Here is an 18,174-nt window from a genome sequence, read left to right as displayed (position 1 = left end):
TGTAAATCTATTCATTATTGTTATTTCCAGTAAGTCTTGTCAGATGTATTTAAAAGATTACGGTCATAAGATCTGTACAGGACAAGCTTTCTAGTGTGCTTTCATCTTCCTACGCAGCCGTTAGCACTTGGATTAACTCACTTTCTTGTGGTTATAGGTACAAAAAACCCACTGATTTTAAAAGGAAGAAATTGCAACTGTTGACCAAGAAACCACTTTACCTTCACCTCCATCAAACATTGCACAAGGAATGACCCTCGTTGTGAGACTTCTGTGAACTGAACCACAAGTCATGGTAGCTGTGTGTAGTAGCCTTAGCCTTTGAGGGGCAGGAAAACGACTGTATTCATGCCAGTAGGTCAGACGGGACCATCACACACTGCACAGCACTGCTTCAGGGTCAGAGGCAAGCCTGCCATTCAACTGCAAGTCTCTTTCAGTACTTTCCAGATACAGGTTTTTCCGAGAGCCCTGAAATATGTTGACTGCTTTTCCTAATTTCGCTGTTCATCACTTTTTATCTTAACCGTTATTATCCTTTTGCCTCAAACTCCACCCCAGGATGGAGACTGCCCCTTTGCCAAACCCGTAGCAATAAAGATGCGGCAGGCCTACTAACCTGTTTACACTTGCTATGCTATTGTAGTTCCTCTCATCTGCATTTCGGAGTCCTCTGTAGCGGGCTGGGTGGCAGAAGACCGGGAGAAAGACGAGGTGGGGCGGGAAGGAGCTTGAGGTACTGCAAGTGATTTAAAGTGAGGGAGGGGAGGATGCTGGGTCAAGTGGGGTGGCCACAGAAGAGCTCCTCAGTCAGCTGTTCTGCTTTGGTCGGGCCAGGAGGAGGACAACTGCAGATGAGAACACTGAACTATGATTTTAACAGCCTTGCCTGATCCACTTGTACTGAGTTTTGGATACAATACATGTTATGATCCTTAAAATCACCGTTACTCCCTAATAGAGCTGATTTTTCTGTATCTTGTCACAGAGCGATTTGCAAAGGTGGGTAGGGGACGGAGAAGGGCTTTCTCCAGGGCTTCGTCCTCGTGGCAGTGGGTGTTTCACCATTTCGGTGACAGCAGGACAGGCCCCTCAGTGTTCAAGCGTCAATTTTCCAGAGCTTTTGGTAAAGTAGATCTGGCGAGCAGGTTGACCCACCTTTTTACATGAAACTGCTGTTCTTATCGAAACTGATTGTATGCAGTTTTCTGCATATTTTGTGCAAGTCTGGAAACTTAGTCTAAAAATTACCTTTTTATGTAAGTAGATAGGATTATCATTTATTTTCTATATTTTTGATTTGGTGTGTAATAAGCTGCAGGACATTGGCTTATTAATGACACACTTGCATTCACCTTTGACCTAATAAAGGGACAGAAGTAGAACCCAGTAAATCTTTCATATATTTGCGTGGATATTTAATACAATACTTTAAGGTTTGATATACTTCTTCCATATCTAAGTAGTGCCTAAATACTCTGCTACGCTAACAAAAGACCCAGCTCCCAAAATAGTGTCAAATATTAGGTTTATTTTAAACAGCCTGGGTGCAGATGTATCACCAATTCCTCTTTTCTGTCATGTAACCCCAAGATGTTACATTATGGTTTAATAGAAGGGATGTTACTTTTCCTCATGATATTTGTCTACAGGCAGGTGTTCACTATTTTTGGCTTTATCATATTGATTAGGGTAAAAAGCTATTTTTGAATGTCCTAACTTTCTTGCCTTCCCTCTGTTCTGGTATAACTAGGGATGACATTACTTAGGTGTTACAACAAAAGTCAGCAACACGTCCTCAAATTCCACTACTGGTTGGAGGGGAAAAACAAAAAAAAGTGCAATTGAATTTTCCTGTTTACGGGTCTTTACAATACCCCAATGGTATTACATCTGATACATTGAATATCAAGCCCTGAAAAGATACCCCTGCGAGTTACGGAAATACCTCTGAATGCAGCATTCTGGATACCAGACAAAAGGAGGATACATACATTCTTAAACAATAAATAAAAATCATCGTTTGAACTCTGCACAAGGATGGAGCAAACAAAGCGTGAGTCTATGGCTACAAATAAATCTGAGCTCGGTCACTCGCTGTGTTACCTGCCTGTGCTCCCTGGCTGCCTCCGCTCTCTTTCTGACCTCCCAAGAATGGGTAGCAGCGAGCGCCCTGCAGCGCATACAGCTGGTCTCGCTCAGCAGGCGACGATTGTGCGGCTCTGTCCTGGCTCTGCCGTCCTCCTGGGGGAGGACTGGGCAGCTCTGTCCCGGCTCTGCTGGTGTCGCCCAGGGCCTGGCGAAAGCACTGCGGGCAGTTGCGTGCGTCCTCTGCTCCTCCGGGTGCTCCCAGAGGGCGATTCCATCCGGCCCCAAGTTGTCAAGGGGCGGGCAGGGGAGGAGGCGCTGAACATCACAGCGCTTGGTGTGGGGGAAGAACAGAGCCTGAACTCGGAGAGCCCGACTTTCAAACGAATGTTCATCAACGTGCGTGTCATTAGCCACTACGCAAATTGAACACGTTCGCTTGAATTACAAACCCGTTGTTTCAGCTGCGTACCTTGACTCTTCCCCAGCTTGTAGACGTCTGTATTAACTCCAGTTATATGAAATGTCAACTTTGAAGTATTTTTTGTTAAATACACAAGTAGAGCTTTGTATTTAACTAATTGTGAATTAATGTCTGTAGAGTGTGAAATACCATTTTTAAAGTTGCTTCTATCCTTTGTGTTTTTTCTGTGAATGGTCTTTCACTGAAAGGACTACTGCTCCCCACAACACAAGCTCTTGTATTGTTTTATGCTTAGTGATGTCCTGTCCTGTCTTTCATCTTAAATCTAAAGCTTAATACTTGTACTGTAAGAATGTAACACCGAGATGGCAAGTTTAATGGCTGCTTGTACTCTGGCAGTAAAGCTGTAATGGCCTTTCAGTAGGGTTTTTTATTATTCCTAGTTGTTTTCCGTTTTTTTTTCCCCCTCCCTAAGGCTTACTTTTGTACAGAGCACTTTTGAAAAACCCTAGTGTCTAGGTAAGTAAGTGGCCTGCTGTGCCAAATACTACATACTCATCCTTGTACTAACACTTACATTCAGGGACTTCCTTGAACATCTGCAAGTGTAGGGTGTGTTTTTAAAACTATCCCATGTTCTGTGTATGCAAACTGATTTAAAGCAATACAGGTTAATATGGTTTACATACACCCACTGTGCTTTATGGAAAACTACTTTTTTTTTTTTTTAATTAATGTAAGTGAAAAAGGCTGTAAAAATACAGCCTTACTACTAGGAAGCTGAATCAGTCTTAAATACTGAGTAAGATGAAAACTCAACTCTCAAACCTTGCTTAATGCTGCAAGCGATTATGAAATTTCTTAGTTTCTAGAATCCTGGAGCATTCACCTATATTTCCACACTAACTACACAGCTTCGTAAAGGTTTCCAGCTCTGTACTGCCCTTCAGCTGGGGAGGGCTGTATCCCCCATGGTCCTCATGACGTGAAGCAAATCCGTAACGCGCCAGGCTGGTTCAGCATAAGGGTAATGCAGTCATTAATCTTGCAGCAGCAGCAGTTATTCAGCCTTGATTCAATTCTTGAACTTGGTCACGGCTGTAGCATTCTCTGGTTAAATTACTGAACCCGTGTCCCTTCTGAATAAAAAATGGCACTGAAACAAAGCCTTCAGGGTTTAGCAAAAGGAATTTTGCTTTTTATTGTAACTTTCCTTTGAATACAGTGTCATTTGTGCTTCTGATCTCTGACCAGACATCTTTTTTTAAACACCTCACGGTCCTCATGTAAACCCCTGGCCTACAGTAACTGCAGCTTAATGATGTGATGGAGAAGGCAGGTAGGATAGCATTTTACTTAAAAATTATTTCCACAGGAAATGATTTGATTTACATTTTTCACGAAATTAGTTCATTCACCAACTGGTTACAGAGGCTACATTTAATTAAAACTAGCCACACAGGTACTTCCTTTCTATTGCACGTTTAGAGTAGGTTCAAGTCCATCACAAAAAAGTTCTTGCAGCCCAAGAGGATGGATGAGTTTAAGGTGATCATAAATGCACATAAGAAGTCTGTAGCAATTGGATAAAAATTAATCCCGCAAAAGCTGAAATATACTGAAATGAGACAAACGGCTTCAAACAGAGAGCCATTTCCTAAAATCCTGACTGCAGGAAGTGCGCTAGAGTCCATTCCGTTGAGCTGCTGACCAGGCGCTGCAGTTAGGGTTTCTGCGCTGGAGGCTGTGTGTAGTCCTTTGAGCCTGCCGGTGGTGGTGGAGGGCCTGCGGGGTAGTCTCTAGGTCCTGGCGGAGGCAAGTCTCTGTTAGGAGAAGGCGTATAGTCTCTTGAACCAGGTGGGGGTAGCCGTGGGCCTGGAGGATAATCTCTTGGGCCAGGAGGACCTAGGGGTCGAAAAGGAGGGTGCCCACGACCATAGCCTCTCGGATCTGGAGGAGGCGGTAGTGGGCCAGGAGGCAGATCTCTCATTCCCAAGGGTGGGCCAGGTAAGAAATCTCTTGCAGCTGGAGGTGGCAAGGGAGCACCGCGAACTAGAAGGAAAGGAAAACACGGAATTAAATGACATCTTGCTTTAACCTAAACGGTGAAGCTCCTGACTTGTTCCTCATTTCTTCGTTTTTTGGAGCAGCTCGGGGGTGGGCCCCTGTCCCATGCAGACTTCACAGGCCGTGGATTATAGTCTAGCGACTTTTGGCTGCTGGTTTCCATTTTAGACTAAACAAGGAAAAACACCTTGGCATTAAGGAGGCTTGAAACAACCCACCTGTCCAAGCTGACTGAACAAGACAGCTAGACCCCAGGAAGCGTGGGGAAGCTGTGTGCTAGTGGATGGCAGATCTCAGTTCCGTAACAGGCTTCTGAGAAGCACAGTGGGCAAAGTTAAGTTTCAGCACACGGCAACGCAACCGTACCTAGGGGCACGGGAGGAGGTCGAGGCCCAAAGTGCCCACGGAGAGGAGCTGGCGGCGGTCCATAGCGAACAGGCGGTGGAGGTGGAGGTCCCATCACTGGGGAGGTCATGATAGGTGTCCCAGGGAAAGAAGGTGGGCCTTTGGGACTAGGATTCGCCTGTGCGAGATTAGGTTATACTTCAGTGTGTTACTCGCTGCATCAGAGAAGTATTGACACTGCTGAACACCACAACCACTCACCCAAAGGCCAAGAGGTGGAAGAGAGGAGGGCAGGAAAAAAAAAAGAAAAGAAAAAACCACACCCCAAAACACATTAACCAAGTAGCAAATAGGGAAAGTTACTGTGCCATCATTGTCCCTTCACCCAGAACGCTGCTTGCACTACCTAGGAGTAAATGCTTAGTGTACCTTCTGAGATGACAAGTTTTCTTTAGCTGAAGCTGTACTAAAGAAAAGTTCTTTGACACTCTTTGTGTCCTCAGTGGACACCCCTTTGGTAAAGGGCCTGGCACCTGGAATTACGTATGGAATTGTGTTTAAATACCACAGGTAAGTCAGCTTCTTGGGATTATTGCTGTAGTCACTCCAAAGTGTTTGCCTGCAGTCCTTAACAAGAAAGATCTCATTTCCTCAATTCCATAAAAACCAGACAGCAACTGTTCATCATTAGAGAAACCTTTTGAGACAGAGGTATAAGCCCTTGGTTAGTTTCGCAGAGCATTTTGTTATTTAGCAGTTCAGAACACCAAGCCTGTTATTCCTCTCCATCAAAGCAGAGTAACGCCATGTTCAGCCTCCGAATACTCACTGTAGCTGGTTCGATAGATGAAGGTGAATCAGTAGTTACACAGGGGGCTTCAGAGTCTTTGGGAGAGGGTTGCTTTTTTTTTTGGACAGCAAATAAGGATAGTGACAGGATATAGACAAGACAGAACATGATACAGTTAAAGAAGCAGCAGGAAGTACAGTGAATCATGTGTTAGAAATGCTTCCTGAAGGTTGGGGTTTTTTCAGCTTACCACTCCATCCATTGCTGTGGAAGGGGAGGAGGTTCTTGGCCCACTACCGATCAGGGATGCTACAGCAGGCCCGAGATCTGTAAAGAGAGTCACGAATGCATGTCTCACCCTGCTGTGGGATAAGGAACATGGTTTTTCAAATCACATTTCTGAAGTGAAAGAATAACTGAGTAAGTTGCAGTTGGTTGCAGGCTACATAACTTACCAGGAACAGACATTCTTCCAGGTAACTCCGGTGGCCTTCGTGGAGCAGGGGGGCCATCTACCACTGCACCTTAAGGGAAACAAGAACCCCAGAGATCCTAATCAACAAGTGCTTGAGCTATTTCTATATAAAAAAAAAGTCATCCCTCTGTGTATTAATAAAGCAGGTATCAATACTTACCACTATCCCTAGAACCAAGATCAGACTTTAGCGTTCTTGAGTTTGTAGCATAAGAGACAGTTATCACAAAAGGGAAGCTTCATTCCTTACCAAATTCACCTCTTGAGCCTTCCCTTCGAGGAGCAGAAAGGGGCCGAGCAGGAACTTCTATCATCTGTGTGGGTGATGGATTTCCTCCACTCACAGGTGATGGGCCAAAAGAGCCATCTCTGCTTAAGGGCCCTATGCCAAAGAAGAAAAAACACTTTTCTAAAATTTATCATAGCCTTATTTTTTTAGGATATACTGACTCAAAGACCAAAGTTTTGTGAGAAACAGCAACATTTACCTCGTCGTGGTGGGACTTGGCGATCGGGTCTGCCTGGAGTTGGCTTTACAATTAATGGTCTTTGAAGCATGACAATTTTTTGGTTTACTTCTATTAATCTATTTTTTAAAAATAAAGGGTTTTTATTCAAATAATACATACAAGTTGTATTTGTTATAATGTGACAGCATCATAGGCAAACTACATTGTAAAATGTTACAGCTTTCACCAAGAAATCTTATTTTAACCATCAAAACAGTTTAATAGTAGTTTAAAATTAGTAACTCAAATAAGCACTGCACATGTGAGCAAGCACGTTAACTGAGCACCTTGCATTGTTTGAGCTCCTTCTCTCCCAAGCAACACGGAATGTTTTCAAAGAGCAATAAAAATGGTCTGTACTGTACTTACTTTTGTCTCAGGTTGGCTGCTTCTCTTTTTTCTTCAGCCAGAGCTCTCTCGGCAGAGCGGGCAATAAGCTATTAGGGAAAATTTTGCCAACTGCATTAACTGCACCAACCTGAAGTCAAATACAAACTGTTTGCATCAGAAAAGGAAGAACATTCTTACCCAATTGTCATGTGCCTTTTTCTCATGAGCAGCAATCTGAGAAGAAAAGCAGCGTTTTACCTTATTTTGTCCAACTACTACTATGCAGTAAAAGGTGACACAAGAACCAGCAGGCAGGAAATGTACCTGGTTTTTGTAAGATCTCTCTGTTTTTTGCAATTCTTCTTCCATATCTTGGATCCTTTGCCTGTACAAAAGGAAACGGAGGGGAAGGAGAGAGGTTTAAATGAATTTTCTTCAATAGCTGAAATAAAGGAAAACAACAGTCTTCAGAAACTGAAGTTACTTGTAAACTTTCACTTCCTCGATGGCCAGCACAGCTTTCTCATCTGCAGCAGACAATTTCTGCTCCTTTTCCTGACGCTCGTACTCTTCCTGGGTTAGTTTTCTGCGGGGTGGGGGGAAGGAAAAAAATTAAAAAGCACGATATATTCCACCATCCTACATCTACTACAACTCAAAATCAAGGCAGTCCCCTGCTAACAACAATATCAGAATCTATAATAATGCATGAGAATAGAGAGAGAGAATAAAGAGAGATTTTTTTTTAGAAAAAGAGACAGAAGTACTGTCTTTTGAAACTAACAGACAAACCCTTTATGTATAAAACCTGAAAATTAAGGACGCAGATTTGACTGGGAAGTTCTGTCAGCATCTAAAGATTTGTCAGAATCTAACAACTGCGAACAGTTCATCTCTTCAGATCCTGTAGTTTTCTTACCAATTCTACAAATGGTAATTCAGATTTAGAAAGGTGCAAACAAGGAAATATGCAGAACTGACATCTAACCAAGGGAAATGAAGAAATGAATGTGTAGTGAAAAAGGGGGAATTTAGGGCCCAGGTGACAAACACATTCAATAGTCATCAACTGTGTGGAAAGAAGCTTTTTTCCAAGCATTCTCCACACCAGTTTATTACATGAGCAATTTCCACAGTCTTTTTATAACCTCATTGTTCACTAATTTTTTTATTTTTGACATTTTTCTGGAAGTATTTAAGAGGTCCATAACGTGTTTCTAACTTACAAGAGCTATCCCACAAAATTGGAACCGTTAAACTAGTAGTAAGTTGACTATTGCTAATAGCCAGTTCAACATAATCCATTTCCTTGGCTACATGTGGAAACAGTTTTCCAGAAAAAAGTTTCAGGAAGTCCTTCATTCGAATCAAGAAGTAGTAACAGGCAATGTAACTTCCTAAAAGTTCTGGAAGGAATAGAAATCCTTCAGAGAGGTCAAGAGGAAGTTTTCCTTGAAAGGTGGGCTGTCCTTCACCTCTCCATTATGTGTTTACTACACCTGGATCCTAAAGTTACGAGGTCAGGCAGTTTCATTACTGAGATGCTGTATAGACTCAATTCCTTAGCTTGTTCTAACCCTGTGCTTCCCCCAGCCTCCACACTTGCACCTTGGAAATTTCAATTGCCTCTCCACCACAATTTCAGTTTTCCTAAGGACTTTAGCTGAAAGTGTCCCTGAATCCTATCTCAAATTTTCCCCACAACATTGAGATGGTATTACAGACATTTCAGTAAGTAAATAAATGAATAAATAAGTGAGGAATGAACACAGATACACAACTAGTTCTTCACTGCTAGCAATTCGTTCATCTCATCTACCACCATGAACTCAACCTTAATTTAGCCCTTTGAGAACGCAAAAAGCTCACAAGGCTAAAATACTAAGTGTCTACAGTATGAGATTTAGACTTATTGAACTGAGATCTGAGTAACTGAAACAAATCTTAATGGTCACTCTATTCTCCTTGACATTTCTGGACAATGTGACATAGCAACCACAGAATTTGCAGACGAAGCCACCCATGTCCCCTCTCCAAAACTTGTGGGAGGTTTTTTGTTTTTGGTTTTTTTTTGTTTGTTTGTTTTTGTTTTTTGGGTTTTTTTTTAATGGTAGAAAGCAATATTGTGTGCGCAGAGTGACAGTCTTTTTAGCATCTCTGGAATAGTGGAAAAATTAAAAAAGGCCTTCAACAGTACTGAAACAGTAACATCACCGTTCACTCCAAACACAACTTGAAGTTATTTGATCCCACTGAGGAAAGAGCATTTGGATAGTGCATATGAGATAATACGCTATGTTCTGGAAGAGTAATGAAAGGCTTACTTCTGGAGTGCCATCTCCTTCTGCTGGTAAAGTTCACCAAGAATCTCCACTTTCTGCTGTAGTGTTTTGCATTCATTTTCCAGCCGAGCTTTGGCTGACTGGAGCAAACAGGAGTCATGTTCTAATTTTTTTATTTGCTCTGTTGGAGGAGCAAAGGTAGGGGAGGAAGTTAAGAAAGTTGCAATGAGAACTGTTATGCCACTTAAATGCTCTCTTTCTTTTTAAACTACAAACATCGTTTCATCCTAAGCAATCCTTTTGCTAAGCCTACCTTCGAGCTCATATCTTGCTGTTACTTCATCACTCAGTTTGGATTGCAGAAGATTTCTGTCTTCTTCAACTATGGATAACATAGTTTTTACCTGAAAAGAGGAGCAGAAAATTTATCATCTTAGGCATAGCAGTAACGTGGCTGCATTTATTAGATATCTTGTGCAGCATACCCTGGAGACATCCATCATCTGCTTAATCTGAGTCTTCATCTTCTCACTCTCATTATCTAGAAGAGAAAAATATATTTGTTTTCCCTGTTTCTTAACCCCAATTCTGTGGACCCCAGAGCTGTTAAAAATAACACTCCCTACATTTTAATCTGGGATAGGTCTCCTTACGTGGTCAAAAAAAAAGGGGGGAGGTAAGGAACAAAACACAATAGCAATTCCACAACCAGCGTAACAGAACTATTAGATTTATTCCAAAAGGCATTCAAAAGATTCCTTCTTGTCACTTCTTCTAGCCACCAGACTAACACTAATACAAATGCAGTATCTGTTATCGGACATACTATCTGAAAATCAAAAAGTGCCAATTTCCAGCCCACATATACTGTATGGTTAGAAAAAAGGAAAATTAAAAAAAGACTTCAAAACCAGAGATGTAGCAAATACATGTGTAACATCAGGAATGACAAACTTCCTGAACAGTTTTGAAATGTCTATTTCAGTCTTTCAGATTTAAAAGATGCGATTATGTAAATGTAGTTATCTAACCGGAAGGTAAGCACAATACTAATTAAAAATGCATATGAAAAATAAACGTAGCATAACAACAAGGCTAAGATTCTCAGCTTTTGGAATGTTCTTAATTGCTAACCTTTATACGCAATCTTTAAACCTCTGTCATTACACTTACGATACACCTAAACAGTAATCTAAAAGCAATTATAGGCCTTTTTAATGGTCTCTCCCTTCTGTTAGGGGGTATTCTGTGTTGTCTGAGGATTAAAGCTGGCAGTCTCTTAACTCACAGGCAGCTACATGCATGGATTCCCCTCGTTCCCTGTATGACCTGGCACAAACATACCGCCACCTATGCTTTAGCCACTGGGCATATCAGCCAGCAGGTAGGGTTACTGTACCTGGCAACTCTCCATTGGCCAGATCGTCTCCTGTGCTCCATTCACACCCTTCACCATCCTTCTTGGCCTCAGATGCTGAATCCACGTCGAGCTGCTTCAGCTGCATAATGCAGTTAGTTAAAACCTAGTAATGAAATCAAAGATTCACTGAAGGAGAATCGCTCTGCATTTTGTAAAGTATTCCAAAGTATTTTATGATATGTAATATTTAAAGCAAGCTTGTTATAAAGAACCTACTTCAATTTCATTTTCCTTGTAGGCGAGTGCTTCTTCTATGTCCTTCTGAGACTTCTGATAGAGTTTGATCTGCTCACTGAGCTCAGTATGCCTCTCACTCCAACCTTCAGCTTCTTTTAGCAGCTATATGAAGCACCAAGGCAGGATGATTACTTGTTTTATTTTTAGTAAAGGATATATGCAATTAAAGTGTATTTTACTACCAGCTCTGGTGGTCACTGATCACCACAGATCACAGATAAAGGGTAAACTTCTCTGTTATCACACTCAACACTAGTCCGTTGGTAGAACTGGATGCTGGGAATCTTTCTGCAATTTTTACTATTAGGTGATTTTACAAATACGACATTTTCTCAGCTAATATCCTAACATCAGAACCAAGCTGCTCACACACTTCAAAATATGAGGAATTAATTGCACTCCAGAGGTAATCAAACCACATTCCTTAAAAGGCCATCTGCTTCATATAAGGAGAAAGAAAACAGACAGATATTTACTATTATCTGTAAAAGAACTCTCATGACATTTCAGGGCTAAAGGCCCTCCCCATTTAGCTTAGCTTCAGAATTGCTTTTTGGCAATTCTCTACCACGACTTCCTTCAGTCCTGATCCCAAGCAACAATCTCCTGACCATGCAGTGACCACCACATCAGCACAGACTTTCTGTGAAGTTGCTGACAAAAACTGAATCATTTGAACTGGCAAAGCCTTCATACTGAAGACATGTGGCTCACCAGCGCAAAAAGCCTGTGCAGGCAGGCGCAAGGGGTTTAAATTTTATCTTGATGACATGAAATATGGAATTCTGATATGTTAAGAAAACGGAGACACCTCGAAGCTATACTCAAGAAAACTAGGAATAAAGCCCCGATATTTTGTTCGAAAGGGAAACACAGTTGCCTGGCCTGGGCATAACTTACTTGCTCCTTGCTCTTTTTCAGCCTAGCATTCTCTTCCTGCACATGATGAAGCTCAGATTTCACCTTTTCTTCACTTAGTTTAGCTTCATTAAGGGCTACCTGCACCTACATATGAAACAAAAAGGAACAAAAAGACATGAAGTCAAACTGTAATGGGGCAAGAGCTACATATTACCTAGTAATGGAAAAGAAAAAGGTATATATGCACAAACAACCTGGAATCTGCCAAGCTAGCATTTTCAATTACATCCTAGATACGAATTTTCCTGGTACAAGAACCTGTACATGTGACTGTTACGAGGGTGTAGATAATGCTTTACCTCTGAAAGCTCTACAGAATGCACACTGATAGCCTCCTGAAGTTCCTCCAAGGACTTCTGGGTTTCAGAGATCTATATGAAAAAAAAGATGAGCAGTGACTTTGTATTAGCCTGGTACGTGCCTTAGCCCAAATGTGTAATTACCTTTCCTTTTATACTTCCAAAATATACAGGTAAGCCAAAACACTAACAAATTTCCATTTAGAGCAGCCATTAGACTAGCAGCAACACAGCGCTGCCTTATCAGCAAAGCAAGGAATAGAAACACACAGCACACGAGAATCAACTTCCTCCTGTGACTCTGCCTGTCCGTGGCTAGGAAGATTCCTGGTACACCTGCGCAGTCTAGAACGAAAGTACCACGTGCAGCTGTCATTAGCAACCTTTGATCAAAGCACCAAAGGACTTGTTGGAGCTTACCATTACTACAGAAAACTAGCCTTTTAAAAAAAAAAAAAAAAGAGAAAGAAGTACCTCTAGACAAGAAGAGTGACAGGCAGCTTGGAGATCTTCACACTTACTACAGAACTAGATGCTTCCTCTAAGTACAAGAAAATGTCTCTTACCAACCTGAAACCTTCAACCCATATTGCTAAGGAATTTCCTGGCTTTGGCTAGGAAGTATTAGACTAGCCCATGACTTGAATACAACCATTTGTGTGTGAAAGCTCACGACCACACAAGTTCATCAAGATCTTACACACACACAAAAAAAACCCCACCACAAACCAACAACCAACCACCATGCAATCAATAGATTCTCCCCCTTGAGCTTGGGATGAACCTGAAATCACATTTCAGTTCTTTTTCAGATGGTCCATCTTGTTTGCTCTACCTCTATCTGTTTACCCATTAGGTTGTGAACAGCTTTTATGGCACATTAAGTTAAAAACAATAAAAGACATTAGTATGATTGCTCTTGCCTTGTTCTGTTTCTTCTCATTCTTTTTTCTCTCTGTTTCAAGCATTGTGTGCAGATTTTTTACTTTGTCATCTAGCTGACGATTTGCTTCTTCCAGTCCTTTGACAGTGTCCTAAAAAAAAAGAATAAAGGACCAACTAAAGCAAGTTATTTTATTGATGTTTTTGCTTTCAGTACAGAAAGAGTTAACTGTTTCTTACCTTAAGCCCTGCAGTTTCATCGGAGAGAATGTCTTTTTGTTCTTGGGCCACTTTCACAGATTCCTTTGCTTCCTTTATCTAAGCACAGAAACAACCAAACAGAACTGAGGGAATTGTTAATATAATATTCAGTAAGAATAGAAAATAAAAATATACTAGCTCTTGCATTGACTGTGTCATTAAACCAATAACAGAAAATTAGGAAGCAAAGGACGAGAACCTAGAACAATACCTTTTGATCATATTCTGACATCTTTTCTAAGATTTCTGTTTTTTCTTGTAGCAGGTTTTTAATCTTTTCAGCAAGCTGCTTTTCAGTCACTAGGAAGAAAAAGAAAGCTTACAGTAACTGTACTTCATATCCGAGTGGGGGAAGGGGGAATCAGAGCTATCAGCTATCATTGCTACCACTTTAGGGAACATTTCAGGTAAGGACTAAAGCACAAATCAGGATAGTGTCAATTCCCTGGCAGTCAGCCCTTTCTGCAGGAGTCTAAGCATCTCCAGGTTTCATTTAAAGTTAGGATTGAAAACAAGACAGTAAAGCATTGAACACTGACACAAAGCATATAGCTCTTGCATCCACTTCACAGAAGCTGGTCAGAGAACGCACAGCAGAGCGGAGTAAGGTGCTGGCTACACACAGATGAGGCATGTTCAAGGGAAAAACTGGCAGTGAGGATGTCAGAGCAGTCTCAGTCCCCTGTGACACTCAGGGAGATGCAACACCTTCCCTAACAACCACCTCTTCCTGCTGTATTGAAACTGAATGTTTGGTGAGCAAGGACAACAGGCTGAAAGCTCTGAAAGACCTACTGGGAACAGAAAAGAGACCGTCAGCTAGCAGACAGCATCAGTAAGCCTCAAGGAACTGCACGGCTTTCTAACAGACACTATTGCTCACAGACCTCAAAAGGGCTGTGACCGAGCAACAGCTCTTTAGGCATGCACTTGTTTCTCAACCTAAACAAGTCGCCAACCAACCCTCAGGATTCAACAAAAATCATTAACATACTTAAATTATTTTATTGCAAATTAATTTCAAGAAACATCCAATTGTCATTCTTTTTCAAGTCCTTAACCACCCCCATATTTGAACATCCCAAGCCCCATTTGCCTCACACCAAATCCTGCAGCACAAACAGGAAGCACTGGTTGTTCCAACTGCATCCCACAGGATGCAATGGCAACTGCTACTCCTCCTTCCCCTCCCACATGAGGGCTTCTGGGCCAGCGGATCCACAGCCCTTCCTGCTCTGGGGAGGGGAGAGCCAACAAGAGACTGCTGAGGTACAAGATAGTTCTCAGCAGCTTAAGGGGGGCAGGAATCCCTGCATTAGCTTCGTCTCCCAATTTTACTACTGTGAGAAAGAGTGGATAATAGATTTTATCTTTGGGATTCCGAATGCAATCTATTTCTTGATGCATTTTTGTCACTGTTAATATTCCTCCCTTTTAGATAAAGATTTTAATAACAACATGAACTTTATCATGCTTGAAAAATATTTCTTTGCTCTTAGCTTTAGTAGTTTCTATACAGTATTATACAGAAGAATATTTGGGGGGAAAAAGCAAAGGGGGATTAGATCTATGTTCCTCCTTTTTTTTTTTTTTAAGGCGGGCTGCTAAGTGATTTCTGATACCAATCTTTTTCCCCCTTCAATAGTATTTGTTTTGCAGCACCGAAATCTCCTTACAGATCCAAGATGGATTTTTTCAGCTCACCAATTCTGCATTAATTATATAGAAGGAAACTGCAGTATAACTACAATGAAACTAGAGAGGAATGACAGATAAGTAGCAAGCACGGTTTGTGAAGAGGAAACAGGCAGAGAGTTATGTGAAGACAATTCTTTCATATTTTTGTTTTGTATTCAATTATAAATTTCAGCAATTGCCCTACTTTGAATTCTATTTCCTTTCCATTCGGTAACTAATTTTATGTACTTGAAGCTGGAGAAATGCCCTTCTAAAAAGCGACGTGCTAGCCACAGGAATATCTGCATATTTAGGTCTCCATTTAGAAGGTCTCTTTGCAACTGCACAGCAGGCAGTTTCAGGCTCCCCTCAACCCAAAAAGGCAAGAGGAACTAGCTACTGCTTTTTATGAGAAGCAACAAGCAAAAGCAGATTCACTGCTAGTCAGAAAACCAAAACAAACTCTGTCCCACTGCCACTGTACCAGTAAACCAATGGATCACATTTATGTTGAACAAGCCAGAGCTTTCCCTTGCCTTTTTCTTTAATTTGCAGGTGCGAGCTGCATTGTTTCTCCTAATCAAAGCATTATCAAAAGCAAAACTGAAATCCTCAGATGCAGATAAGTATCATCTGCCAGCCTAGCTTATACCATAACCCCAGACTTAACATCCTCCTTGAAAGGGAGTGAAAATTGACACTTAGTCCTCTGAAACAATCTTCAAAACTTTTACATGCCTAAGCATCAAGTACACTGAAAAGCACAAAAAAAACCCCAAACCTTACCTTGATATATTCTACTCTTTACCTACAGAAGAAAAAAAAAAATTAGCCATAAAAGTGGTAAGTGAAAAATTTTATTAATTTTTCCTATAGACAAAAAGTCACCACTTACACATGGATTAAAGAAGCATATGGAAAACACATCTATCGCTGCCAACAAGAGTGTTGAATAACACTACAAACAAGCTTAAGCTGTTTTCTAATAAAAGCTTCTAGGTTAATGCCCTGTCCTAGAGCCTTAGTAAACTTTACTTAGTCACTAAAAGGATAGCAGTAATTGCCCACATCCAATTTGCAACAAAGAAAATGAAGCCATTTTGCATCAAACAACAGTCATGAACTTGCAAACACAAAAAACACCTGCATCCCCGTTCTGATCCATTTAAAGCAATATATGTTTACATGACAGTTGCTCATTTTGAAACTAACACCTTTAAAGAATTGCAGAAGCTTTCTTTTTATGCTGTTATATTAACACTATTTTGCATTTGAAACTGATCTAGCCTATTCAGTATCAAAACTAAGCAAGGAAAAAAACTACCAGTGTTATTACAGATAATATTTAGTTCTAATGTATTTTTGTCAAGCAGAGATAAAGTATTCCACAGACTTCCAGAGCATATAATCACTGAACTGGACAGCTGTAAAATAAACTATCCTATTTGATTCTCATCTATCGATTTCCAAGGAGATGCACTGGTATACTTAAGAGCTGGTGATGGTATTTTTCTTGCACAGAAAATTATCCGTGTAGGAAAGAGGAGGACTAATGCAGAGTGAGGAGCAGACTGGGGAAAGGGCTCTCCAGTGAGAATTAAGATCAGATGTTTAGGTTTCTAAATGCAGCACCTACAAGCAGCTGGACAATATGACAGGGGAAGGATTAACTGCTTGTTTTGGAGATAGTCAGCAACAAACACATGGAAGGGCTTCTCAGTTCAAAGATATGCTGACTCTTTCCTCGGCCTTCTTGATTTACATCTACTCCCTTATTTTGATTTCGAAACTGCTCCTTACTAAAAAAAAAATCTTCAATTAATAGCTTAAAGGAAACGCTTCTTAGCGTGAAGAAAATTACAACTTACTTTAGCTATTAAGCCCAGCATTTAGTTCACATTAATGCTCTAAAAAAGCAAAACCGCGAAAGACTACATATTTCTTTGACCCTAGTAAGCTGAAACAGTTTAATCATACAAGAAGACCGCTCAGCAAGTGAAATATCAGCAGGCTTGCAAGCATGAAGTATACTCACTGAAAGGCAGGTTCTCCAGAAAATTACAGCAAGTGTGACAATTCCCACTAAGGCAGTGATAATAATAGGCTCCCATGGAAGTCCATGGAAATCAGGCCCAGGACGAATTTCCTCCGGCAGGGTAGCAACCAACTGAAAACCAACAACATTGACAACTATGAATATGTTTTTATTAAATACTCAGGCAAAATAAGCAGCCTGCCAAATGCTTTTATTCCTCTCATAAAACCAGAGAGCCATCTAGAGCTTTCTTGCAGTTTTTCTGTAAACTGAAAACGAAGAAAACCACAAAGCAGCTTGATGCTTGCATTTCAACTCAAAAGTCTGAGTATCTGGAAGACACCTGACAGTAACAATCTGCTGGTAAAGAACAGTTACAATAAAATAAGCCAATACACACATTTTGTGTTACACAGTACTAGTAGTCAGTTGATCTGTTTCCAAATAAAGCTATAAAGATGGAAAAACATAGGAAAAAACCCAGCTTTACAGCTGGACATTCGTAACAATCCAGTAAGAACGGCTCAGATCTTTTCCCCTGGTCACAGGGTCATATGCCATGTGTCTCGTCACACGTCTCTCTGAAGGCCACAGAGCACCAACTGCCTGAAAAAGGTGTGAATACCTGGTACAGTTTACAGGACTGATACAGACATGGCGCTCGGAAAATAAACTGTGCAAGCCACACAGAAATCCCTGCCTTCTCCCTGGCTGCAACCGGCAGAAGGGTGAGATTAAAATGAGGGCGCACGCTTCCCCCTGCAAAGCCCGACCTAGGGGCGAGCGGCTGTCTTCGCAGGCACCCTCTCCCCCCAAGCGCCGGGGAGCGCCGAGAGGCCAGGCAGCGATCCCTGCCAGTGTTGACGCCAGCAGACGCCTCCGCTCCCGCGGGATTGCCCCACATCGCGGGGCGGGGGCGAGGAAAAACAGCCCCTTCACGAAGGGAGCGGGGCAGGTGTACGGCAGGGGTGACCCCCCTCAGGGACGCGGAGCAACATCCGCCTCGGCCCGTCTCCCTCGGGGCGGGGCGGGGGATGTCACTTGGGGTGCCGGGTCCCCCGGTTTGGACCGGCGGAGCTCCTCCGCCGCTTGTCACGCCCGGCGGCCGTTAACGGCTCCCAACGGCGGGCGA

At 41.7% G+C, this 18,174-nt stretch overlaps 2 protein-coding genes across 9 annotated transcripts in view; one reads left to right on the top strand and one right to left on the bottom strand.

Moving 5' to 3' along the window:
- The window catches only part of AIDA (axin interactor, dorsalization associated), a 30,664-nt gene extending 27,943 nt beyond the window's left edge, over positions 1-2,721 (top strand). For all 3 annotated transcript variants that reach the window (XM_075147177.1, XM_075147175.1, XM_075147174.1), the window contains one exon: positions 158-2,721. In XM_075147177.1, coding sequence (XP_075003278.1) covers positions 158-254 — 97 coding nt within the window. In that variant the 3' untranslated portion in view covers positions 255-2,721. The remainder of the gene's footprint in view (positions 1-157) is intronic.
- Positions 2,722-3,681: 960 nt separating this feature from the next.
- Positions 3,682-18,174, bottom strand: part of MIA3 (MIA SH3 domain ER export factor 3) — a 28,024-nt gene continuing 13,531 nt past the window's right edge. The window contains exons 7-29 of one of the 6 annotated variants that reach the window (XR_012673161.1): positions 17,043-17,174; positions 15,794-15,815; positions 13,542-13,630; positions 13,310-13,387; positions 13,111-13,221; positions 12,188-12,259; positions 11,868-11,972; positions 10,947-11,069; positions 10,710-10,833; positions 9,796-9,851; positions 9,624-9,714; positions 9,353-9,491; positions 7,513-7,614; positions 7,353-7,413; positions 7,227-7,262; positions 7,068-7,135; positions 6,678-6,775; positions 6,440-6,571; positions 6,170-6,238; positions 5,965-6,041; positions 5,754-5,825; positions 4,946-5,139; positions 3,682-4,564 (exon numbers count right to left, since the gene is read on the bottom strand). Coding sequence is in view for 4 of the 6 variants with exons in the window: in XM_075147160.1 (XP_075003261.1) it covers positions 4,236-4,564; positions 4,946-5,102; positions 5,754-5,825; positions 5,965-6,041; positions 6,170-6,238; positions 6,440-6,571; positions 6,678-6,775; positions 7,068-7,135; positions 7,227-7,262; positions 7,353-7,413; positions 7,513-7,614; positions 9,353-9,491; positions 9,624-9,714; positions 9,796-9,851; positions 10,710-10,833; positions 10,947-11,069; positions 11,868-11,972; positions 12,188-12,259; positions 13,111-13,221; positions 13,310-13,387; positions 13,542-13,630; positions 15,794-15,815; positions 17,043-17,174 (2,343 nt within the window). In the remaining 2 variants the exon portion in view is untranslated. Of the gene's footprint in view, positions 4,565-4,945; positions 5,140-5,753; positions 5,826-5,964; positions 6,077-6,169; positions 6,239-6,439; positions 6,572-6,677; positions 6,776-7,067; positions 7,136-7,226; positions 7,263-7,352; positions 7,471-7,512; positions 7,615-9,352; positions 9,492-9,623; positions 9,715-9,795; positions 9,852-10,709; positions 10,834-10,946; positions 11,070-11,867; positions 11,973-12,187; positions 12,260-13,110; positions 13,222-13,309; positions 13,388-13,541; positions 13,631-15,793; positions 15,816-17,042; positions 17,175-18,174 lie in introns of those variants that run through there. The other 5 variants (XM_075147160.1, XR_012673162.1, XM_075147161.1 and 2 more) reach the window with 5 other exon arrangements.

This window comes from Calonectris borealis, chromosome 3 (assembly GCF_964195595.1).
Source record: "Calonectris borealis chromosome 3, bCalBor7.hap1.2, whole genome shotgun sequence".
In the NCBI taxonomy this organism is placed as follows: Eukaryota; Metazoa; Chordata; class Aves; order Procellariiformes; family Procellariidae; genus Calonectris; species Calonectris borealis.
This window is presented reverse-complemented; position numbering and strand designations above follow the sequence as displayed.